General features: G+C 42.3%; 1 protein-coding gene across 1 annotated transcript in view; it reads left to right on the top strand.

Moving 5' to 3' along the window:
* Positions 1 to 26,631, top strand: part of DOCK2 (dedicator of cytokinesis 2) — a 736,392-nt gene that overhangs the window by 678,835 nt on the left and 30,926 nt on the right. Inside the window, exons 35-42 of the mRNA XM_006884420.1 lie at positions 3,438 to 3,594; positions 7,292 to 7,332; positions 12,229 to 12,319; positions 13,144 to 13,263; positions 17,652 to 17,741; positions 20,038 to 20,142; positions 21,904 to 22,045; positions 26,184 to 26,265. Coding sequence (XP_006884482.1) covers positions 3,438 to 3,594; positions 7,292 to 7,332; positions 12,229 to 12,319; positions 13,144 to 13,263; positions 17,652 to 17,741; positions 20,038 to 20,142; positions 21,904 to 22,045; positions 26,184 to 26,265 — 828 coding nt within the window. The remainder of the gene's footprint in view (positions 1 to 3,437; positions 3,595 to 7,291; positions 7,333 to 12,228; positions 12,320 to 13,143; positions 13,264 to 17,651; positions 17,742 to 20,037; positions 20,143 to 21,903; positions 22,046 to 26,183; positions 26,266 to 26,631) is intronic.

A 26,631-nucleotide genomic window follows, 5' to 3' on the forward strand; every position in this document is an offset into this window, starting at 1 on the left:
TTCTCTCCCTCATTGGCTTCAACGCAGTAAACATAATTTATCCAGTTTTTCTCAGTCCTACCCCCACCCCAACGTCAGCCTCATTCTACAACAATGACATCTCTTAACAACATGTTCAAAGTATGTGAGGCAAAACTTTGCCATCCTTGCCTTCAAGAAGCACTCTGGTTTCACTATCTCCAAGACTTATCTGTTTGTTCTTTTCGCCATCTATAGGATATTCAGCATTCTTTTCCAACACTACAACTCAAAGGCAACTATTCTTCTCTTATCATCTTTATTCATTGTCCAGTTCTCAGAGGCATAGAAAGCGATTGGAAAAACCATGGCTTGAATTAGGCACACCTTAGTCTTTAAATAAACATCATTGGTCTTCAGTATTTTGGAGAGGTCCCCAATAGCTGACTTTCCCAATGGTATACATCTCCTAGTCTTCTGCCTGCTGGTACCATGGGTGCTGATTGTGGATCTAAGCAAGATAAAATCATTGAAAACGTTCATCTTTTCTCCATCTGTCATGATACTGCATATTGGCTCAGTGATGACCTTTGGTTTTAAAGCCACTAATAAGTAGTCATTAATCTATTTATAAAGCATGCTAGGTAAAACAGAGAATCAGTGAGAAAGATGAAGATCTTCAAGGTGATGGATTGGTGAGTAGCTGCAACAATGGACTCAGACATCACAACAGATGTGGAGATGGAGCAAGATAGGACAGTACTTTATTCTGCTGTAAATAGTAGCTATGAGTTGGGACCAATTCAACAACTAACAATAGTCATTATTCCAAATTTAAATCCATCTGTCTCTTCATTTATAGTATGTGGGCTATCTGAAGATAGGCATGCCTCTTTTTATATTTGTATCGTGCCTCACCTCAGCCTGTCAAACAATGAGTATCATAGTACAGAGTAACTGATAATGCCTAGTAATGAGTTTTTTAAAAATATTGTTTCAATATACAGATTTCATACGTGGTTATTGTAAAATTTATCAAATTTTTAATCTTTAAACTAAAATGAAATCTTTCTCCTCTACTCCTCTAATTTTCTTGCAAGCAACTCCATTAAGAGTTGGATAATTTTCTTTCCTCACTATCTTGTGTGTGTTTACAAACACACAGAGATGCATGCTGCAGACATGAACTTGCTCACATTAGGTGTTGGTTGGTAGCTGAAAGAACAGATCCTGGAGCTAGGCTGACATATACCAACTGTGTGACCTTGGACAAATAATTTGGTCTCTTCTTGTCTTAATTTTCCCCTCTCCAAAAGCCATGTCTCAACAATCCTCTGTCTTCTGTCAACCTCATCCCCACCCCTAACACATTCACATGGCTCTGCTTTTAGCCAAACAGTAGATAGGTCTATAATATGATCAATAATACTATCTAGGTATGCTCTTCTTAGAAGAACAATCAATCAACTGTATGGGCCCAAAAGGGACCATTGGCTCAGAGAAAGATCAGAAAGCAGGAAGACAGGGAGGAAGGCGGAAGAGAGGCAGCAAGTGCAGGAAGGAACACTGTGAGAATTGTAATCAATGCCATGAAACAAAATGTGTATAAATTGTTGCATGAAAAACCTATTTTCTCTGTAAACTTTCATCAAATGACAATGAAGAATTGTTTGAAGTTCTATATCGTAATATAGTGATGGAGTATTACACGAGTTCGTATTTGTAAAACATTTAGACTATATGCCTAACACGTGTTAAGCTCTATGTGTGTTGGTTAAATAAAACAAAATCCTGAGGCTTGCTTTTCTCACTTAACTACATATTTCATGAAACTCCTCATATCAAAATATTTTGATCTCTCATGCTTTTAATGGCTGCAGAGAATCTCGTTTTGTGAATATTCTTTAATTTTTAACCATTTCGCTGTTGATGGACACTTAAAATTATTCATGCTGTTTAACTCTAGACATCATTTATACATGTTATAAAGCTATTCATTCCTACTTCTGGGACTATATCTGTGGAGAGTTCCTAGGTCAAAGAGTATGTGAATGTTAGCCTTTTGTGGTGGTGGTGGTTGTTACATGCCAACGAGTCGCTTATGACTCATAGCAATCCTCTGTACAACAGCCCTAAACTCTGCTCTATCTTTTGCCAATTTTATTGTCCCCAGTATGCCTATCCCCATTACCCCAGTGATGGAATCAGTCCATCTCATTGAAGGTCTTCCTCTCCTGCACTGTTTCTCCACCCAACCAAGCATAATGTTCCTCTCCAAGGACCTGTCTCTCCTTACAACATGTCCAAAAAATGTCAGACGAAGCCTCAGAATCCTTGCTTCCAAGGAGCAGCCTGGACTCACCCTCTACAGAATGAACTTGTTTGTTCTCCTAGTAGTCCATGGTATATTCATATATACCATGAGATAAGAGAGAGTGTATATATACTCTTCTCTAGCACCAAAGATCAAAATCATCCACTCTCCTTATATCATCCCTAAGTCATTGTCTAGCTCTCTGATGCATTGCAAGTGATTGCAAAGACCATGGTCTATATCAGGCACACTTTAGTCTCCAGACTGACGTCATTGCTCCTTAGTACCTTGGAGAGGTCTCTGACAGCAGACTTTCCCAGTGCAATTCTTTTAATTTTCTGGCTGCTGGTACTAAGAGTGTTGATTGTAGAGCCAAGCAAACTGAAGCTGTCAACTATCTCAGTCTCTTCATCATTCATCATGATGTGGCCAATCAGTCCAATCGTGAGATATTATAAATATTACTATCCAAAAACCTTGTAGCAGTTTACTCCTAGCATGAAGATGTAAAATTGTTCATTTCTCCACATCAGAAGGTATTTTCGAGTTTTGTTTGTTCTTGCCATTCTGATGGTGGAAAACAAATAATTGCTGCACTGTATGACTAATAAATATGCAAAAAAAATAATGAATAGATCCAAAACAAGCTGTCATCAAGTTGTTTCCAACTTATAATGACTCTCCATAATGTTTCTAAGGATAAAACTCTTAATGAGAGGACACTGCCCATCTTTCTCCCATGGAGTTGCTCGTGAGTTCAAATCCCCAGAACCTGATAGCTTTTTGGCTTGCAGCACAACATACTATACCAACAAAACTCCCTAGTGCAGGAACACTTGGGTTCTCTCAGTCCCTTGAATTCAGTGGTGATACAGAAAGTTAAGTACTTGACTGATAAACTGAAGGTTGGTGAATGGAATCCACCCAGAGCCACCATGAAGGAAAGGCCTTTCCAAAAGGTACGGCTGTGAGAATTCTACAGAGTACACTTCTCCTCTATAGGACACGGGGTTTCCCTGAGTTGGAAAGCATGAAACAGCAACTGGTTGTTCTCCTCCCCCTGGCCCCCTCCCATTAGTTCCATTCTTTGGGCTTCACAAGCTCTGTTCACCCCAGCCCTTTCTCCCCTGGCCCTTAGCTCACTTGCTTTCCTATCTCTTTTTAGCCTGATGGAATGTGCTGCAGAACACCCAGTTATCACCAAGTCTGTAGAGAACTTTGTCAACTTGGTCAAAGGCCTCCTGGAGAAGCTGCTGGATTACCGGGGCGTGATGACGGATGAGAGCAAAGACAACCGCATGAGCTGCACTGTCAACCTGCTGGTATGTGGGGTTGTCCGGGTCCTTCTAGATCTGGTTCTGACTTTACTAGGGTCCTGTGGGATGCACCTGGCACCAGCTTTCATTAGTATTCTTCTTAGGGAAGCAGTGGATGGGCTTTGGAGTCAAAACATGGTTTTAAACCCCTGTCCTGCTATCTACAAGTTCAATGTCTTGATCAAATTATTTCCCCCCAATACCCAAAGCACTTTATTGCAGATTTGGAACAGCAGAGATAATCTTCTATAAAACTAGTTTCCCATCTAAGAGTGGTCATTGGCTTTTGTATTTGGGTTAGATGTTACAGTTACTACTAAACAAACAGCTTTGAAATAGTTTACATATAACTGAGAAAATACTGTTTTAAAAAGGTAAATGCTAATCCAGGAAAATGTATTTCCTCAGTTTCTTTATCCATAAAATATTAATAATTATTGTTGCCAGTAGCAGTACAGATCATCGAGAAAGAATTTGACATTTTTAAGTGGCTGGGGTATGAGTTTGGATTTAAAACAACTTCTTCTGACTCTGCCAAATACTAATAGAAAGGACAAGTAGAAAACATTAGTTAGAGACTCAACTTACTTATCTGTGAGACGCAGAATATAACAATCACTATTTTATTAGACTGGGAGATCCTGTCTCAAGATTAAATGCTCAAAGTGTGTTGGTACTTTCCTAACAGACTGTAGTTATACTAATAATTGATGGTTGCAAATAATTGCTATTTGATTGGCTGGACAGAGTGGCTGATATGAAACCCAGACTCGTCACCATTATACCACATGGCCTCTCCTGGACATGTCCACAGACCACATGTGCTCAGTAATTCTGCCACCAGACACAGAACAGCAGTCACAGTGCTGCGTACCTGCCTACCAGCCTCCTCTAGGTAGATTAAATGAATAAAATTGGCAAAAATATCATACCACATTCATCACACCCCAACCTGGTGCCCTGCCATCCTCAGTACTCCAGAAACACAAATCCTATCCTATGGGCCCCCCTGAGTGACCCTTTGTGGGCTTTTGATTAACAGCTAGATATTGCCATTGATTTTCCAAAGTGCTAAGGGGAGTCTAAAAATCTGATTACAGCAGAAAGGAAGTCATTGCTAATAACTCCTTAAGGTACAATTTGCATAGAAAGTATAAAGAGGGGTTTCTAGAAATTTAACAGTTCTTCTCTAAGGATACACAAAAGGTTGTTGAAGAAAATATCCTTTGATAGTTAGAATATGACCAGAGGGAAAGCTTGGAATAGGCAGTTTACTCCTGGGAGTCCCTGGTTGATGCAAACAGTGAAGCTACTTGCTGAAAGGTTAGTGGCCCAGATCCACTCAAAGGGGCCTTAGAAGACAAGGCAAGTAATCTGCCTTGAAAGCTCTATGGTGCTGTCCTACTCTGTGCATTTTGATTACTATGACTCAATATCAAGTCAATGGCAACAAATACACAACTTTTTGATATTAGAAAAGAGGATGGGATGTGAGGGTACCAAGAGAGATAAGGTCTGAGAAGAATGGAAATCCCAAAGACTTGATTAGTCTTATGAGAAACCTATACTTGAACCAGGATGCGGTCGTCAGAACAGAGCAAAGAAACATTGCATGGTTCAAACTCCAGACAGGTATACTCCAGGGATGTGTCTTATCTCCATACTCTTTCAATCTATATGTGCAACAGATCATCCAGGAAACTGGGCTCTATGAAGAGGAATGTAACATCAGGATTGGAGGAAGACTCATCAACAACCTGTATTATGCAGATGACACAACCTTCCTTGCTGAAACTGAAGAAGACCTGAAGTGCTTGCTGCAGAAGGTCAAGGACTGCAGCCTTCAATATGGATTGAAGGTCAACATCAAGAGGTCAAAGTTTCTCACCACTGGGCCAATTGGTAGCATCATGATAGACGGCGAAGAGATTGAGACTGTTAACGGCTCCACAATCAACACTGTTGGTGCCAGAAGTCAGGAAATCAAAAGAAAAAATTGCATTGGAAAAGTCTGCTGTCATGGACCTCTCCAAAATACTGAAGAGCAACAATGTCATTCTGGAGCCTAAGATATGTCTGATCCAGGCCATGGTTTTCGCAGTTACTTGGAATGCATCAGCAAGCTGGACAATGACTAGTGATGATAAAAGAATTGATGCCTTTTTATCGCTTCTCGGCCTTTTGGCTAAAATCAAGTGAAGAATTGACGCCTTTGAGATCTGGTGCTGGAGAAAAATATTAAATATACCATAGACTGCTAGGAGAATAAACAAGTTTGTCCTGGAGAGGGTGAATACAGGCTGCTTCTTGGAGCAATGATTCTGAAGCTTTGTCTGACTTACTTTTTGTGTATTGCATGGAGGGACCAGTCCTTAGAGAGGGACATCATGCTTAGGAGGGTGGAGGGACAGCACAAGAGAGGAAGACCCTTGATGAGATGGATTGATTCAGTGACTGGGGTAATGGGAGTAGGTGTGTCAGAGACAATAATGTTGGTTCAGGGTAGAGCAGGGTGAGCTGTTGTACATAGGGTTGTTATGAGTTACAAGTGATTTGACAGCACATAACAACAAAATGATGACAAAGTCTAATGTGGCTCTGCCACCCACTGATCATGTGACCTGGAGCTCCTTTCCTCACCTTCTCTGAACCTCAGCTGCTTATTCTAGAACATGGGCTCATTGGAGGAATCCAGGACCCCTCTCACTGTGTGACTCATGGATCGATCAGACAGGATTATCTGACTCAGAATCTCTTAGATATTTATTTGTTTAAAAATTGCAGTGCTTTCAAGGATGACATGCAAATTCGTGAAGCGTTCCATATTTTTCCAGCATTCATGTGGATTATATAATTATCACTTATCTATGCCTATTAGCACTCTATTTTTTCAAGTCTTCATTGAACCTTTCCCACTTCTGCCATAATTTGAACACTTAATAGGTCCTAATCTATACCTCACACTTGATGACTTAATTATAAAATGTGGACTAGTGAGTACCTGTAATTATTTTTAAACTCAAATTTTATTTAAATACTGGAAGTATAAATAAATTTCCTTGTATTTAATAATTCTCAATAGCAAAACTTGGACTCATTGAATCCTCGCTAAAAAAAAAAATCGCAATGCTTAGTGGAGGAGCCCAAGACTATTCATCTAAGTGTTCCCTGAGCTAGCTGAATTGAGCTTCCTAGATATTGTCAAGTTTAAGTGTCGTAGCTGTGGGATTCTATCATAACTCCTTATAGTTCTCATTGTGGGGAAAATGAAGTAGCTGTTTAGTCCTGCCCATAAATTGTGTTACGGCAATAGCAGTGGTCATAGTCGTGATGTACTCGCTGTGTGCCTGGTGAGGTAACATGCCTGGTAGCAGTGTCCTCAGTAAATCACCGGGCAGTTTCCCCCAATTCTGTAGACAAAGAAACCGAGGATCAGAAAGTTGTAAGTATTTGTTCAAAGAACACTTAGTAGGTAGAAGAACTCTGACTGCACCCCAGGTTTGTCTCAGCAAAGGCCTGAGTACAGGGTTTTAACGATCCAGATCCAGCTAACTGCCTTTCACAGTGGACTGCTGGCGGATGTGACTCACTCTCGGCAGCCCACCTCTCAGTGCAGAGAATAGCTTAGCTGCAGCCCCCATCTCTACCATTCCTGCTGTGCTACAAAGAAAGCACTCACTACTATTTTTTCTTCCCCACCTAGAATTTCTACAAAGATAACAATCGTGAAGAGATGTATATAAGGTAAGAGTTTCATTCTCTCAATCACAAACGTGCTTTTGCTGCCCCCTGCTCAACATCCATCAATAGCTCCCTGCTGCCCAGAGGATAGACTCTAAACTGCTTTTCTTTACCCTCAGGTCCTCTGTGATCTGATTCCTGTCAATCTCCACAGACTCATATCCTTCCATTCTGTAATCTAGCCTCTTCAGACCTGGCATGCTGTTATGCTCTGCCCAAAGATCATACTTTCCTTAAGAGTAAATACCCTGTGGATTGAATTGATATGTTGCATCTGCATTTGTTGTAGGACCCACATGCAAAGCCATAATCTGGACCCAAAGGAACATGGAGTGTAGAAAAATCATTGGCCAGCTCAGTTTTCAAGGGAAAGAAAAAAAAAATTAACAAGAGTTAGAGGTAGACATTGTAGGCATTTCAAATATATTTATTTGGGCATGCAATGAAGGGATTTTTTTTTTGTTTCTTTTTTGGACCTTAGACTGGAGCAAAGAAATACTTCGCCAATTTTTCTGAATGCTGTATTTTTTCTCTAAATTTATTATTTTATTACATTTATTTTTATTCATTAAAAAAATAATGCCTTCTATCTAGCACAAAACCACGTAAAATATAGACAAGTAAGAAGAATAAAATGGAACAAACTCTCCTACTCCATTTATTTTCCCAGACCGTTTTATACTTATAAACATATCAAATTCTGTGTATGCATACTTTTTCAGTATTTATTGCAGTATCCATAGCATGATCACATTGTTCATAGTTTATTCTTTGTTTTTTTAATAACTTCACAAGAATTCATTTCAACATTTAAAATGAAACCATAACGTTCTCTTTCTAAAATACACTATATATAATCAGTCCTATATTGTTGTAACATTTATGTTGCCTCCAACTTTTTGCTGTCATAAATATCTCTTTAGAAAAATTCTTGGGCATCTATCTGTTTGCACAGTCCTTCAGGGATGGAGCACCAGAAATGGAATGAAGCAGAAGGTTAAGTTGTAAGCACACTCAAAAGACATTTGATACATTCAAGACTGTAAATCTCAGTTAATTCCAGATAGTTTTGAGTACTTAGTTGATAGCATTATTCCAGAAATAGGAGGTATTATTTGGGACCAAAAAAACCCACCACTTTATTGGTTGCCATGATGGTGCTTATAACATCATTAGACATAACTTAGTGCAGCACTGCGAAGCTCCGGAGTTCAAAAGAGCCAGGGTCTTCACCTTATTTTCCCTGTAACTCTGAATAGATCCCCCTATCACTCTCGGATACTTTCCTCATCTGTAAAATGTTTCTAGTCTACTTACTCTTCTCAGTGGCTTTGGGGATTAAATGAGATCATATAGATAAAGTACCTGATTCATGTTTCCTTGCTCTAACCCTCTCATTTTGGAAACACAGATGGCAAATCCCAGTCTTCCACAAACTCTGGAGGTTTGAGTAGGATAGTAATCTAGGAAAGTCACATTTCCCTAAACTAGAAGCTGTAAATAGAATCTCATCTGGAAATCTGTTCAATTTGGCAGGCATAATATTTTAAAGCAATTTTTTTTAAACAAGTGGTTGCCAAATTTGAAAAATCAACATATTTTAAATAAAAATCAAACTTTCCATTTCTCTTTTTATTTTTTTCAATTGTGATTTGAATGAAAGTTTTCAAAGAAATTGCTTTCTCATTCACTTATTCATACTCATTTTGCTTAGTATTTTTTTCCCCAAAAAAAACTCTGGTGTGGCGACAGTAGGTCCTCATTCTGCCCCAGCAACTTGTGCCTGGAGTTGTTGCTCCTTTTAGACAGTCCTGGGGCACTCTGACCAATACACCCTCACCTCTCATCATCCCCTGGGTTTCCCATCTGGTATCCACAGACATCTGAGTGTGTAGTCTTTGATTGAGTCCAAAGGTTGCCTTCTTTCAGATTCTGTAATGGATTATCATAAAGAGGACTCCATGCCAACTAAGAAGCTTGAAATAGAAAGCGTGCCCTCTCTCTGGGTATCCTTCCCAAGTTTTTGGATGCAGATATACAGGGAACTAAGAGAGTTCTGAAGGTCTAGTGGGTAAGGAGTTGTGCAGCTAACTATTTGGATCCACCAGCTCCATGGGAGAAAGATGGGCAGTCTCCTCTCGTACAACTCACAGGGAAAACCCACTGTCAGGTCAGTTATGGGTTGGTTTTGACTCAATGGCACATAACAACAAAAGACTAGGAATGGAAGGAGGATATAAGGCAAGAGTAAGCCAGACACATAGATGTCTCTAAAGATGTTCCCCAGGCGAAATAACTCCTGCATGCAGACCATGTCCATTTTCCCTGGTGACTCTGATGGACAGAAAGCTAGGGGAGTAGATATGGAAAAACCATTAATAGCTGAGGGCCCAACTTACTTTTGTTATTTGTTTCTACCTCTGCCCATTTTAAGGTGGATCTCAGTTTTGTCATCTGTAGAAGAGTTGTTAAAAGAAAGAATTGATATATGACAATAAAGTACACATGTCTTGGGTGAATGAATGAAAGTAAATCAAGTCTTTTTCTTTCCACCTGGGATGTTTCCACTCTTCCTCCATGTACCTTCACATCCCAGCTGGCCTGCTGTAGAGACTTTCTGGAAGATGCTCCACTCAACTCCTTCATAAATTCTGCCCTCATAGTACTCTGGACCTCCCCTCCACACGACTAATCACATCTTTGCATTTGCCATGGTTTGAGAACTTGATTCATGAACATCTCTCCTACTAGACTGTAAATTTCAAAAGACCAAGAACAGTGCCTCCATTTTTCCTGGTAGGATTTGAGTTCTCCTGACAAAAGAATGAATAAAAGGTCACTGGAGTCCTCTGGCTCACCAGTTAGCAAATAACAAGTAGATTACTTTCCTCCCCCAAAATTTTCAGTAGGGCTCATCCCAAGAGCCTACATCTTTCCCCTCAGCTTCATTGCTTATATGACCAGACACACTAAACACTAGTTCCTTCTTTGGAGACATTGCCGGCACAAAGCTTTCCTTCTAACAGAGACCTAGACATGAGCCCTAAGCCCCGTGTTTGCTGCAGATATCTGACAGCTCCCCAATCCCAGAGTAGGCAGAAGTCAGGAGGAGCCTTGGTGTTGGTGTAGACTCTTGGTATGGGTATCATCCTCAGAGAGACACAGCCTCTCTGTCCAGAAGGAAGATTAAAGGTATTACATCAGAGCATCTTCCCTCCACCAAATTCCTCAGAGATGGACTTAAATAAATTCTTTTAATGATGAAAGTCACCAAGGCAGTGATTGTCCAGATCTGTTTCTGACAGTAATGAGAGGAACGTTTTCTGGAAAAACCTACTTCACAATGATAGTAGCTGTCACTGTTCAATGCTGGTCACAGCTCATCGCCCTTGGTACAGAGTTGCATTTCTCAGCAGTAATGTAGTGTGTCACTTACTGAGCCTTTTAAATATGACACCTGGTCTTCTTGACAACCCTATAGGTATGTTCTGTGAGGGTTTCCTGTTTATTGTTCAGGAAACTAAGATACAGAGAAGCTGAGTTACTGCCTTTTCACACATTGTTATTGTGTACCGTAGAGTCAGAACCCACCCATAGCTGACATTCTGGTGGGTTTTCAGAGGCAGTTAATCACATGAGAGGAGCCTGTCCATCCTTCTCCCGGAGCGCAGCTGGTGGCCTCAAACCATATGCCTTTGGGACTGCAACACAGCTTCTTGCCATTAGGCTACCAGAGCTCCCTAATACTGATTAGAGATCAATTATATAAGAATTAACTAACATTTTCTTTCCAATTTTGGATTCCTGGCTGCCTTACATTCCCCCTACCCAGAGTTGTGTTGTCATCCCAGAGTTCAGAACTAGGACAACATTTTAAAAAGTGACAGGAATGGAAATGTGGTTGTTGTTGAATAGTGGAGTATCCCTGGTGGCAACTCGACTCCATTCACTCAACCTTAGGTGGCTTAAAAGCTAAGTCCTTAGCCTCTAAACAAAAGATTTACCATTCAAGTATATCCAGAAACACTTTGGAAGAAAGGCCTGGTGGCCCGCTTCCAAATCAGCTATTGAAAACCCCATAGAGTCGTTCTCGGACACACAGAGTTTGCCAGGAATTAGAGTCAGTCCAGTAGCAACTATATTGACCTTTCTTAGTCACAAGTCTGCTTTCTTTTCTTGCAAGAAAAGTATTTCATTTGTACTCAGAAAACATTAAAGAGAGGGCAAGAGCTGCTCTTTCCAGTTCATGCTTCTGGAATCACATAATGAGATGATGGATTCTGAAAACAATTTGTTTGAACACAGACTTCTGATATATTATTTTTCACTTCCTTTCCATTATTTCTCTTACTTGTCATATTGCATTGGCCACACTCTTTAATATAGAGAATATTATGCAATTAATGTAAAACTTGAACCTAATTTCTTCAGCCATAGTTTTTACAAACTGAAAATGGAAATCCCAGATGGACCTGTCTCACAGGGTTGCTGTGAGGATCTGTATAAACAAAAGACAGGTAGTCCTTGGGAATGGGAATCATGCTGGGGAAAATAGAAGGATGGCAGGGGAGAAGAGGATGCCACGGTGACCATGACAGTGGACCTGAGCCCAGCAGAGATTATGAGGATGGCACAGGGCAGGCAATGCTTTGATCTTTTGTGAATAGGGTCACTATGAGTCATGTTTGGCCTGATGGTACCCCATAACAGCAAAAGACATTTAAAGCTCTCAGTACCTAGTACACAGTGAGCACTCAAACACTAGCTGCTGGCCAGCCAGGATGGAGGGCTCCCTTGTGACCCTGAGAAGTGCCTAGAGTTCTGCCTATTCCTGACTGTCCCTCCCAGCTGCTTCCTCATCTACTGCTCCTAATAAACTAACAAATTTCCCCCAAACAGGTACCTGTACAAACTCCGTGATCTGCACCTGGATTGTGACAACTACACTGAGGCTGCCTACACGCTGCTTCTCCACACCTGGCTTCTCAAGGTGCTGACCTATGGGGTGAAGGGAATTCATGCTTGGCCACCACCATTCCCAGTGCCTTCACAGAATGTTGAACAACTTATATGATAAAAAAAAACCCAAAAACAAACAAACAAAACAACAGAAAAGAAGGGGAAAAAGAAGTCAAAGAAATTGTGTTTGTTTCTATGCCCTTCAGTGCTTGGACTGATAAATCAGATCTCAGCACTGGTCTGCCTGGCCACAAGGTTTCATGTGACCTTTACATTGAGCAGTCATGATAAACCTCCTGAGATATGTTTTACAGTTTTATGTAACATGCAAACTGTTGCCCGCTCCAAATCATTAACATGCCCACTGAGCTGTTTTCTTTCTTGTGACAACTTTATTATAGCGGGATAAAGACAAAATGATTTTACTTTAGATTTTGAAGAGTGGGGATCATGGCTTGTAGGGGTTTGGAGAAAATCTCCACATGCCACACATAAACAGTGAGTCAGGAGTCCAACAAGATGCCTCAGCTGAAGGTCTTTTCTATGTGGGACCAGCAGAGTGCTTCTCTCTGCTTGACCATTGACAACCTCATCTTGCTCCTAATCAAACTGGTTCCAATATCTCACATCCATGCGTCTTTTCTGCATATGGTGGCTATGTGACTACAACAACCTCCTAAAACTCTGAGTATTCCTTAGAGCTGCCCCCCACAATGGTACTCTGAGTTTTCAAAAATGAACTGGGTTTGAGGAAAGAGGAGACAAGGACGGACAATGCCTGGGGAGGGTGGTGGGGAAGACACCTGCCTGCAACAATCTGACAGCCCCATGTGATGCTCCTGTCCCTCTCCTCAGTGGTCAGATGAGCAGTGCACCTCGCAGGTCATGCAGACAGGCCAGCAGCACCCCCAGACCCATCGGCAGCTGAAGGAGACGCTGTATGAGACCATCATTGGCTACTTTGACAAAGGAAAGGTAACGAGTCCCCACTGCTCCTCGCTGGGGATCATGAACCACTGGGAAGGAGGGTCTTCTCCCATACTCTCCCCCACATTCATCAGCAAGTCTAGTTAATGCTTTCTCCAACACACGTTCTAAATGTAATCACTTCTCTCCATCTCCATCCCTATCACATTCCTCCAAGATGCCAGCAATGTACCCCCAATGTCTGCCCACGTCCTTATCCCTACCAGAGCATCTTCCACCTAGAAATAGGGTGATCTTACAATCTGTATTGGATTGTGTCATTTCCTCACTTACCATTACTCAGTGGCTCCTCCTGTACACTTAAAATACATTTTACAATCCTTCTCATGACCCATGAGGTCCTACCGAAGTTGTCCCTGACTGCCCCTCTCACTTCACCTCTGCCACGCTCCCTCTCACTCACATGCTCCCTGACGAATTCTTTGTACCTCAGGGACTTTGCACTTGTTTTCCCCACCTTGGAACATTCTTCTTTCATAGCTTCCCAGGCCTAACTCGTTCTACTGCTCAGGGCTTCCTTCAGATATCCTTTCTCAAGGAAGCTCTCCCCATTCGCCTGGGCAAACAGAACAGTTTCTGTTCTGAATCACCACTATTATATCATCACAGCACCTGCTATGATCACATACCAACTTACTCATTGCATTTTTACTTGCTGTTGTCTAGATCCTCATTTTAGAGTCCCCGTTCCATGACAGCAGAGCCTATATCTCTCAGCCACTGCTGAATGCCCAAAGCAGAGTGTGATTCTGGATAAGTGAATTAGATATATGAATGACATTGCTGTGCCCTTGTTACCTACTCTCCAAACAACAAAGGTACTAGACTGGGTTAAGTCAGGAGATTGGATGAGACTAGCTATTGTCCAGCCTCCAGTGGACTTTCAGGAAGCATGAATCCTAATCTTACCCTCGAATGTTATAGGTAGTCACATGCCCAGATTTTGGAGTCTGAGAGCCTGAATTTCAACCCTTGTCTTGTGTCTCTTATTGTTGTTCTTAGTTGCCCTCAAGTTGATTCAGACTCATAGTGACCCCTTATGCAACAGGGGGGAAAAGTCTTCTTAATGGACAATATTCTATTGTGTTCCATAATTTCCATTGGCTAAATTTTAGAAGTGATTTCTGGGTCATGTTTCCTGGTATTTCTCAATCTGGAAGCTCTACTGAAGTCCATATATCATGGATACCTTTTCTGGTATTTGAAATACCAGCGGTATTGCTACTGGAATTATTATAGTAATATGACATTGGCAGACAGATGACGGACTTATTCCTCTATACCACTTACAATGTATTTGAGCTAATAAGAAATTCTTCTTCCTTATCCATAACAGTGAGATTACTTCCTACTTTTAGTGTGAAAATAAATGCTAAATGCATGTAGAGTACCTGGTATAGAACCTAGTCCCTAGCGTCTTTAATATCTTAACTGTTGTTGTTACTGTTGTCCTACTTCACGTTCAAGGCCCCGCTTCACAGTCTACTGCCTCTCTCAATTCTTTCTTGAGGCATCTGCTTCAGTCACAGCCTGCCTCTCCTCTGAATTGTGAGACCATTTAGTCCATCATTGCATAATTTAACACTTAATTATCGTCTGTCTTGTCACCGCAGTTCTCTGCATCTGTCTTAGTCTGATCTCCCCACCTTCCCTGGAAAGACAATGTGAGGTAATGTCTGGGAAGGGCTTATAAATTCCCAAGGGTTGAGCAGCTGGAGAACACTGCTTTTATAATTTAGAATTATAAGCCTCTTGAGGGTGAAGACTTTGCTGTCCCTTGATCCTCCAGCCCCATCAGCACCAAGTTAGAGCTTACTCTGTTGTTGACTAAATCAATCTATACTCTGGGCATTGAGCCTTATCCACAATTTATCATTGAAAATGTTCTGCACTGGGTGGGGATGACAAAGGCATGGTCTCACACCTTATGGAGCCTATCATCTTGTTTGCAAAAATAGACATGCAAATGGTCCTTCTTACACATTATCTTTAAGGAGGAGAGGTGAGGGCACAGGGTGCCACTTAAATACTTTGGAAGCAGATTAGAGGGGAAGGGATAGCTCACCTGGCAAGCTACTGCTATGAATGTATCCCAGAATCCTTCCCCTCATGGAGTTCCATTGTTCTAAATATACACAATGGCTTTCTTCTACATAAACTTACCAGGTTCTCACCTACTGGACTACTCTTCAACCTTCAAAACCCACCAGCTAATCTGCTTATGTGTCGGATTTCCTGTGATGGCAGACATTTTATCTTCTGCATCTTTTTATTTATTCCATCCTCCTACAACATACCTAGAACCCAACTAGGGTTCAGTAACAAATACATGCAGTTCAGTGATCCGTGACTGTCACAGTTCTAGGACCTCGTTTACGCAAGTAATCTCTAACACACAGCACTCCCGTAGGATGGAGCAGAACTGCTCTGTAGGATTTCTCAGGCTGCAATTTTATGGAATCAAACTGGCTCATCTTTCTCTGCACAGACAGACCTGGAAGATGAAAATCCCAGGTAGCTCATCTCGTTTCTCTCCCCTTCCTGGTTTCTTAGTGGTTTGCCAAAACAGGGAGAGAACATTTTTTTTTCTCCCGATACATATGGTGGTGGGGGCTGGCAAAGACTTCGCCTCCATCCATCAGTCCCCTGGCCCAGCCCCAAGGCATTGTCACCACCTTGTTACTCTGGCTCTGGAGAACCCTGGCCCAGCCTGGCTGCTGACTTGGTTCCTCCCAGCACATAAAGCATTTTTATGCTGCTCACTAAGCTGTCCGTGGGTTTACAGCCATGGCTCCTCCACTCAACTTGGAGTTTTATTTATTTTTGTGCTTAGATGCAGAGAGCACTCTTGCTACAAAGCACACGGCATTTTGGCAGGCTTCCTCTTCCCGCCCCCTCTGCGGAACACCTCCATTTACATCCAATGATAAATGGAATGAATGTCTCTGAAGAATGCCAGCTCGCTAGTCATTCCTCATCCCCTCTCCAGAGCTTCCTCATCCCCTTTGGTCAAGGTGGTGTGATGATCTATTTAACTTCTCAGCAGAGTGAAAAGTATTCTCTGTGCCTGGCTTTGACTTTTCAGCACAATTTAAAAAAAAAACACAGAGAAAACAGACTTCATGTTTTAGTCACTTCTTAAAATGCTCTGACCTCACCCCAGGAATCCCGGTAGTGCAATGGTTAAGTGGTCAACTGCTATTTGAAAGGCTGGTGCTTTGGAAACCGTGTTACAGAGTCACAAATTGATAGCCAAAGAAACCCTTCAGGACAATTCTGCTCTATCACATGGGATCGCTACTGAGTCAGTAGCAGCTCAACATCACCCAAGACGCCCCACCTCTCTTCTGACTCTGCTCTGGGCTCCCCTTCACCTACTCTGGAAGCCACAGTTTGAACATCAGCAGAACTGAGGTCCTGTTGCAAGTTGCCTCCTAGACAATCCTCTGACCTTGAGTTAATCCATTCATGACTCTGAAACCTGTTGTTTTGGTACATATTATAAATACTTCATTTCTCAATCTGCCATGCTGGGGGAAACCCAGAAAGCCAAAGATTTCATTTATTAAGTGGAGATAAGCAGGGTGGGTGGGAATTAGTAAGGAGGCCCTTGGTCACTTTCTGGTTACATCCTGGCTCTGGGTTGACTTGAGGCCAGCAGCTTTGCCTCTCTAAGCCTCCGTTTCTCACCTATAAATAAAGATACTAATAGTTACATCTTAGGGTGGTTGTGAATATCTAGAGAACAAGTATTTAGGCTAGTCTATGAGCGTTTACCACTCAGAGAAACAGAACTGGAAGGCAGGTGATTATGAGTCCACCAATTATTCCATGAAAAAAGGATGATGCCGTTTGCTTCCATGGAGATCGCAACTTCGAAAACCTATGGGGAATTTCGAGACTGCCCTACAGAGTAGCTAGCTGTGAGCTACAGTCTACTTGAAAGCAGTGGGTCCTATTTGGTTTTGCTTATGACTAATCCAGAGTCCCTGGGGGATGCAAGAGCATTTAATACACCCAAGCCTAACAGAAAGATAGGGAGGTTGAGCTAGGAGAAAGGTCTGACAATCCACTTCTGAAAAATTCGCTGTAGAAAATCCTGTGGAACCCAGTTCTACTTTCTGGGTCCCACGTGGTCACTGCGAGTTGGAGTCAGCTCCACAGCACCTGTTCTGTTTTGATTTCTTTCGCTTTGTGGCTGTTCCATTATTTACCAAGAAACCAAAGAAGTCACTTTTCCACAAAGTTCCCAGCTCTCCCTGAGTTGAGGACAGATCTGAGTTAGAAGAAGTGTGGACCTTGGTCCCAAGAGGCACATCCAGGACTCTGCATGCCTCCAGGCCCTCCTAACCTCTGTCTTCATGCTCTTGTCGTAGATGTGGGAAGAGGCCATCAGTCTGTGCAAGGAGCTGGCGGAGCAGTATGAGATGGAAACCTTTGACTATGAGCTGCTCAGCCAGAACCTGGTAAGCCAGAATTGGGTGAGGGGACGGGTGGTCCTGGCAGGGGTCTCTGTGTGGAGGTTCAGCTCGTCGGGGAGTCTGGGAAAGGGGTGATGCAGGAAGAAAATGAAAATCAGGGTCTCAGTGAGGCTGTGCTGAGCACCTCCACACTCCTTGGGAAGATTTCCAAAGGGAGGTTTGCAGGGAAAATTTATCAGCACCAGTTCCCATGGCGGAGCGTTAAGTACCTGTGTGGCACTGGGGTGTCTGCTGTTGCTCCAGCACCCCGTAAACACCCTGCTACGTCTGCAGTAAAATCTCCACAAATCACTAAACCAATTAAATAAAAACGCAAATTTGTGCCTCTGATTAACAGATTAATCACTTTAAAATGCTCCCCATCTGGCCATTCTCCATTAGCTCTTTGGTGCTCGTGATTTTGTGGGGACTAGAAAGTGGGGATGAGGGAAGCCAGTCTATCCTGCTTATGCTGCGGAGGCTGGAACTTGGTGGGGAGTCAGCTTCTGCAGGGAAAATACAGGACTCCTCATGCCAACACACACACACAGAAAGGCATACAGACACACACACTCACCCTGAGAGTCAGACCCCCGAGTCCAATCTGAGCATGTTTAGAGAGACCAGTCGGGCTATTTTCAGGGAACTAAACAATCTGTGCTGGAGGAAGTGCAGCCAGGGTCTGCTTCGAGGCAAGGATGGTGAAGCTTTGCCTCACACAGTTTGTGATGTTGTTAGGAGAGACTGGTCCTTGGAGGAGAATGTCATATTTGCAAAGGTAGAGGTGAAAAAAGAAAGAAGGGAAGACTATCGACAAGATGCATTGGCACGGTGACTATAACAATGGACACAGTATATTAGAGAGAATGAGATGGCACAGCATAGGGCAGGGTTCAGATCTGTTGTTCATAAGGTCACTACGAACAATGTCACCTAACAATAACATCAAATGACAATAACAAGACTAGGAGAGGAATGATAGCTATTAGGGGCCAGAGAGTAAGCAGGGTGTTATAGTCAAAATCAAGTAAGCTCTGTGTATGATAAATGATATGAACATACTTACATGCACATCTTTGCAGCAATATACACTTATGTCTAATGTATATCTACATGATTATATATGTATATCTATGAGAGTATTGAATATACCATGGACTGCTAGGAGAACAAACAAGTTCACCCTGTAGAGGGTGAAGCGAGGCTGCTCCTTGGAGACAAAGATTCTGAAGCTCCTTCTGACATACTTTGGGCATGTTGCAAGAAGGGACAAGTCTTTGGAGAGGGACATCATACTTGGGGGGGGTGGAGCTACAGCACAGGAGAGGAAGACTCTCAATGAGATAGATTGATTCTGTCACTGGGTTAATAAGGATGGGTGTGTCCGAGACAATGAGATTGGATAGGGATAGAGCAGGGTTGAGGGCTGTTGTACATAGAGTCACTATGAGTCGCAGGCGACTCGACAGCACATAACAAAAACAACAACATATACATCTATATATTCTATCTAGCTATCTAGCTGTCATCTTTCTAAACATAAACGTTCACGGGCATGGGTGTCCACATGTGCACACACACCCTTACACCCCAGAACCTACCCAAGTCTACACTGACTCATCAGCACAATCTCTGCACAAGTCCTGCACACACAGACACATATCTATATACCTGCACATTGATTTTATGTATTGTGTCACACCTTAGGATGTCATCAAGTCTGAGCTGTGCTGCTCTTTTGATGATTTCTGTCTCAGCAATAGCACTGTAAGATACTAGTAGGCATAGAGTAAGATGCAAACTCTTTTCAGACATGTTAAAATATGAGTATATGTACCTCTTAGAATTGATTAAATCCAAAAGGTTACAGGAAGACACCTGTGTCAGGAAGCTTTTAACCAACCATATGTCCTCACCAATGCATGCCCATATGTGCTTGAGGGGACAGAGTAAGAACGATGAAGGCTCTAGAGGAAGTCTGCCTGGCGCCAGGTCCATGATTTTTCAGCTGCGCTGTGTGATATCATTTCATCATCTGCAAAGTAGAGATACAAGGGGGATTGACATGTGGATGGTCAGGTGAACAAGCAAATGTGAAGAGATCGCTCAGCCAAGTCAATGCCTGATCACTTACTTGACAAGGATAGCAATTATTGTTAGGATTACAGACACACCCACAGGTCCTACTTAAGTACTGGTTTTGTTGACCTCTTGTGAGACTGACTGAGCTGTGGCCTTTTGTGGATGAATGCACCTTTGATACCTATCTGTATCATTACTTGCTATGAGTTTCTTCTTTCAGATCCAGCAGGCAAAGTTCTATGAGAACATCATGAAAATCCTGAGGCCCAAACCAGACTACTTTGCTGTTGGATACTATGGTCAGGGATTTCCCTCATTTTTGCGGGTGAGTTTATGGGTGAAACAGTCACTCATGAGGTCACTGTGAGGGGCAGAGGTTCTTGCTATCCCTCATGGTTCGTAGATTTGCTTGTGAAGACACCAGAAGTGGTGGTCTCCCCTGTCTGAGCCATATCCACCCTGTAACCACAGTCTTTATCCTCACCAGCAGCATCAGCTCCTTGCCAATTAAGGTGATGAGCTCCTCATACTCTGGATATACATTCAGAGAGGCATCCAGCTTCTGCAACCCAGCACATAGTGGTTTTCAAGTTTTTTGGTCTCAAGAATTTTTCATTCTCTTGTGAATTATTGATGACTTCAAAAATCATTTGTGCTTAAAAATTATATCTAGAGACACTTCAATATTAAAAATTAAAATGGGGAACAAAGTTTAAAGATATTTATGAATTTATTTTAAAATAACAATTATAAATGTATTACATGTTGTAACAGATAAAACTTTCGGGAAAAACTCCCTTCATTGGTCACTAGTCACTTTACACAGGTCAATAAAAATTTAGTGAAAGGAATGCTTTATGATGTCTGATCTGATAGAAGACAGCTGGATTCTCACATCAGCTTTTGTACCTAATCTGTTATATCACATGTGGTGGATCCTCTGGAAACTCCCCTGAAAACTGGAGAAACAGGAGTGTGGAAATGGAAAATGACACTTCTGCATTATTATGAAAAGAGATTTGACAGTGTGGGTCCTTGAAATGGTCTTGGGGCTCCTTCAGAGATCTCTGAATTATACTTTTGAACCACTACTGTGATAGATTATTTATCCCTTATACAGAGCTAGGTTGGGTCAGCTACAGGCATCCTTCCCAGTCTATGATTCCATTGCGGAGTCAGGGTTGAGGACGATAGTGGATTATTCATCCCTCATATGGAGAGTTGAATTAGAGCAGCCTTGAGTGTTTTTCACATCTGTGAGTCTGTGGCTTAATTATGAGGCAGGGTGATATAATAGAAACAGTTAAACCTGACCCCAGACTTCATGTGATTGAAATCCAGTTAAGGAGATGAATCACTCACAATTTCTAACCCTTATGGAAACCAGAGTAGAGGTTTAGAATTAAGTTTCTCAGTCTCCATAATATTGACATACCAAGATGGATAATTCCTTTTTGGGGGGAGCTATGCTGTGCATTATAAAATGTTGGGTAGCAACTCTAGTCTCTGCTCATTAAATGCCAAGTGCACCTTCCTCTTAAGTTGTGACAACCAAAGATATATCCAAACCAACACTCTCGGGAGACAAAATTACCTCTGTGGAGAACTTTGGCTCTACAGGAAGCTAAGGTTGAGTAAAAGTAAAGAGTGTGTGGGCCTGGAGCTTGACTTGGAAATAGGTACTGTCAGGCGTGAATGCTGATCCCTCTAACTTCTTATTTCTCAGGCTGCAGACCTCAAAACAGTCCATTACATGCAGCTGTGAACCTTTAGAGGTGTGCGAATAGGGAAGTAGGTCTGACCTAGTGAAATGAAGCTGGAAGCTATAGAGGGAGATTTGGAGAAGGATATTCTCAGCCTGCATGATTTCCTTACCCTTCAGATGTTTAAAGATGTGGCATGCCTCAGCAAGAGGATCAATGAGTCAAGCTCCAGCTCTCAGTGGTAAGGAGACTAGAGGAGAAGGACTTGCTGGAGGCCGCCACAGTCCCTATGATTATTCCACACACACCTCGCTTCCCTCCCCAGGTTTACTCAGGCTGCTTTCTTCCAGCCCAGATCTCTGATGAGTGTCCTTTCTCTACAGAATAAAGTATTCATCTACCGGGGGAAGGAGTACGAGCGAAGAGAAGATTTCCAGATGCAGCTGATGAGCCAATTCCCCAACGCAGAGAAAATGAACACAACCTCTGCCCCTGGGGATGATGTGAAGAATGCCCCAGGCCAGTGTATCCTTACACAGAGTCACAACCAAGGGCTGAGCACCAAGATTCCTGGCTGGAATTTATACCACAGAGTCCCTTCTTACAACTCACAACTGCTTCCAGAAGCATTGCTTTGGTGTCCATTATAGATGTACAGAGGCGGTGTTGAGTATCATCAAATTGGAACTGACCCATAGATGACTCTCCTGTACAGAGACAGTAAATCACAGGGGAGATTGCCTATCTTTTGCCCTTGGAGCAGATGATGGATTTGAGCCATGTGCCTTGTGACAGTAACACAGCTTTTTACAACTAAACCGTCTTAAAAACCCATCTCCCCATATTCTAAATGTGGCATTCACTCATTCCTTCATACTTGCAATCAATACTATGAATCTTGGTGTTGGATCAAGTGTGATAAAAGATACTAGGGATTCCATTTACAAAGTAATCCTGCTTTCATGGAACTTATATTCTAGCAAGCAAAACAAGCATTAAACAATTAGTTGCACCATTTAATATTTATTTATAAACAGGTGATAAACACAGAAAAGAAGCCATAGTGTTGTTATTGGAATGGTAGGGAAAGCCTTGAGGAAATTTTATTTTTGGGGGTAAATAAAATTTAATTTCCTTGAGAAAATTTTCTTTTCTTTGAGGAAAATAATACATAAAATGAGTAGCCAGTGAAGGTTAGGAGGAGGGGAGCACAGTGTCCCAGACAGAGGAAAGAGCCACCACATGTAAAAGCCTTCAGTCAAAGCTAGGATAGCTCCATATTGTTCTTCTATGTTCTTCTAATAGAATTAAAATCTCTCAAGTAAGGTTTGTCCAAGAAGCTATCCAAAGTCTAAATTGTATCTGCTTCTCTAACTCTTCATTCCCTAGTTCTCCCTCTGACCATTCTGGTATTGTTCCTGTTCCTTAAATATGCCCAATTTGTTTCCATTTCTTTGCATTTTTCTTTTTACATGCTTGGAGTGTTCTTTCTCAAAGCTTTCTGTGCCTCACTCTTTCTCACCCACTGGACCCTAACTAGAGTAGCATCTCTTGGAGGAGGCCTCCCCAATACCTTCACTACAACGGCCTTTCCTGGATGCCATGTGTCTCCAGTATCCCAAACCCCCTTTGGAGAATTTAGCATCTTTCCTCACCATTAGGGCTTTTGAAAGCTATGGAAAGGCAAGAGAAAATGCAAGGTCTTTGGGGAAAGACACTTGCTTTACCTTGTTTATTGCAATAACCCTCTTCTCATCCACAGTGGCTGGCAGAAAGCAAACTTTCAAATGTTTATTGATAAATAGGATGAAAAAGAAAAGGAAACAAGAAAAAAATGAGATTAATAAAAGTGGAAAAAAGAAGGAAAGAGAATGAGTGAGCATTCTCCCTTGAGACATGCAAAGTGAGGCAGCGCTGACTGGAGATGCTGGTAGTGTCACTGTGCATCCTTTAGCTGGGCCTTGGGGCCCTGGGGCCAGGAGCACACACTGGGTGTGAGGCAGAGCTTGGAGAGGCAGGAAGCATATAAACCCAAGGCTAAGGCAGTCAGGTGTGCTCAGGAATGCAGGAGCCCAGCCTGGCTCCCTGCATCACATCCTTTAGCACAAATTAAGTTACGCCTTGTAAAATGGGGTTGACAGGTTGCATTGCTGGTCTGCTAAGTCTGCCTAAACTTAATACAAGTATTTCTCCCCTGGGTGGTGCATATTCCTCTGTAACCTTTCAGCATACTTGTCTGCCCTTCATGCCTGCTCTGCCATGGTTATTTACAGTTGGAAATGCAACTGGTAGATAGGGGTGGCTTGTTACAAATGCAAGTTTGGCTACAGGTGAGAAGCATGATTAGAAATAAAGCTCTTCTCGGTGGAGGTCCTGGTGTTGAAAATCTCTGGGGTCTTTCAAACGGAAATAGAGATCATAGTTTTTAATCATAGGCTAATGATCACATTTATGGCTTTTACGCCTGATTCAACTAACAATGACAATAACAACAAGGCCTGATTCAAAGGAGCCCTGATGATGTAGCAGATTGGTGTTGAGAAGCGAACTGAAAACTTGGCAGTTCAAATCCAATCACTGTTCTATCAGAGAAAGAGGAAGTATCCATTTCTGTTGATATTTGCTGCCACAGAAAACTGACGGGATGGCTGCCCCGAGTCAGAACTAATGTAGTGGCAGTAGGGGGTTTTGTTTAGTTTTGTATCCTGATTTGAGGAGCCTTGGTACAATGGTTCAGTACCTAGTCTGCTCATCAAAAGGTTGGCTGTTAAAAAAAAAATGTTCTGCAAGAAAGACAGGTGGGAGTCTGCTTCCACGGCAGTTTAAATAGGTTTATCTTGGAAACCCTATTGAGCAGTTCTGCTTGGTCCTATAAAGTCAGTATGAGTCTGGTTCTACTCAGCAGCAGTAGGTTTGAGTTTTTAGTTTAATATAAGTACTGTTTAGTCATGTCCCACTCCCCGAGTGACCCTTTGTAAACAGGAAATACTCTTGGGGAGGAGGAAGGAGACTGTTCAGTCCCGAGCCCATTAGTATGGAATGAGTATATTCAAAGTGAGCAATGGAATATCATCCGGAGGTTTATGAGTTGGCTATTTTTTACTGTGTGACTCATAGCCTCTGCTATCACACTGTGGTGAGGACAGAGGACAGAGAGGGATGAGACAGGTATCTGCAGGGAGAAGAGTCCTAAGAGAGATGCCGACAAAATGCTGTAGACTATCAAGCATTATCTACTCAGGATGCATCTAATTGTCATAGAAGTGTTAGTATTTACCAGAAAGTGTCACAGAGAATACGTGGTTAATGAGGGAATATGTTCCAATCTGATAGAGTAGGAGAATTTGTGGGGTAACTAGTGAGAATAGTGGAAAACGGGATAACTTTGAAACTCAGCAAGAGGCATTTGTGATTCCTTAGCGGGGAGAACTGTCAGACCTCAGAGATGAGCTTTTGGAGTTGCGGTCCTTAGAAAGGAGGAATGTGAGACCATGGATAGTGAACGCGGAGAGATAAGTAAAAAAAGGCATGAAAGGTAGGGAAGTGGAAGCAGAAGCTACAGCTAAGACTAGTGATAATTACCTTTGTCCACCTGGTTTGCCATATTATTGGCTTAAGATTAATAAGGTGGCTCTGGTCTAGAAGAGAGCTGGCAAAAATCTAGTCTATGTACACTTAGCCACCATCCTATGCTCTTAAATTCATTGTTATCAAGTCAGATAAATTTATGGCTGACCCTCTAGTGGGTTTGCAGAAGCTGTGTAAGACTGGAAAAGACTACCCATCTTTCTTCTGCAGATTGGCTGGCAGATTCAAACTGCCAGAGGCACCACTTTGGGACTAGGAGTGCAACTCCCTACAGAGTAGGCCCCCAGAGCGCCCATGGCAGGCATTACTAATCCGTGTAGGAACTCTTTCCCTACGATCCTGGAGACAGCCTTACAACTATCATGAGGTTTCTTTAAGCTTTCAAAGTTGCTTCTTAAATGTTTGCATGTAAAGGATCTTGAAAAATGACAGATTCTCATTCAGTAGGTCTGAAATGCAACTTGAGATGCTCCATTTATAACAGGCATTTAGATCTTGCTGGTGCTGATGGTCACAGGAGCACACATGGTATTGTAAGAACACTAGGTTTAAAGACCAAAGACCTAAATACATTCTACAATCACATTAATATATGCAGAGGATACAAAGACTTAAGTACAGCTCCCTGTTCTAATAAGCCGTGTGACCTTGAGCAAGCTTCCTGGCTAGATGTCCTCATTTATAAAGTGGGGGCAATTTATTCAGCAGAATTGGAAAGATGAAATGAGAGCATGGGTAGAGATGTTCTGCAATCGATGGCATGCTATAAATCCAGTAGATGGCTTCATTGGCAATAATACTATAGCGATGATAGTAATGGCTAAGTGCCACTAACTAACTGTTAGCAGGGGCTGAGCTTTTTGCATGGTGGTGGGCAGCTCTGTGAAGAGCAGCAGTGACTATGAACTAGTTGTTCAGACCTCATTAACAGGCAGCAACTTAAGACTGGTCATGGAGTGAAAACGTGGCCCACGGAGGGCTGGCCTAGACGTCCTCAGCAGGGAACTGCGAAGCTTAGGACCATTGTGGCTGCCCTTAACCTCATACTATGAGCCCTTAACCAAAAGAATTTCAGACATCCAGTGTTTCACCGCCCAGCCTGTCTTGGATGAACATCCCAGGTTCAAGAACAAGCCAGTACCTGACCAGATTATAAAGTAAGGCTTGCAGCTGTCTGTGCAGAGGGTTGGAGAAGAAAAATCTCATGGCGTAGCCTAGTTTACCTGATAGCAAGATGAGAACCAGAGTTCAGTTAACTCCTTCTCTATATTAGCCTTTCTGTTCCAACTTTTTCTCTAGGAAAGAAATTATCCCAATTAGCTAGTGGGGTTCTACTCTGTAAAGGACTGAAACCCAAGGCCAGGGCAACTGCTTAGCTACACAGGGATGCCTCTGGCAGCACTGATTAGAATTACTGCATTGGGTGTGGAGAGCCCATTGTATGCATTGATCCTGGAATAGATCCTAGGAATCTGCAGGAGATGGGGGAGGGAAGGTAGTAGTAGTGCAGGGCAGGTAACAAT

Source organism: Elephantulus edwardii, unplaced genomic scaffold (assembly GCF_000299155.1).
Source record: "Elephantulus edwardii isolate Elephantulus edwardi_28Jun2011 unplaced genomic scaffold, EleEdw1.0 scaffold00033, whole genome shotgun sequence".
Lineage (NCBI taxonomy): Eukaryota > Metazoa > Chordata > Mammalia > Macroscelidea > Macroscelididae > Elephantulus > Elephantulus edwardii.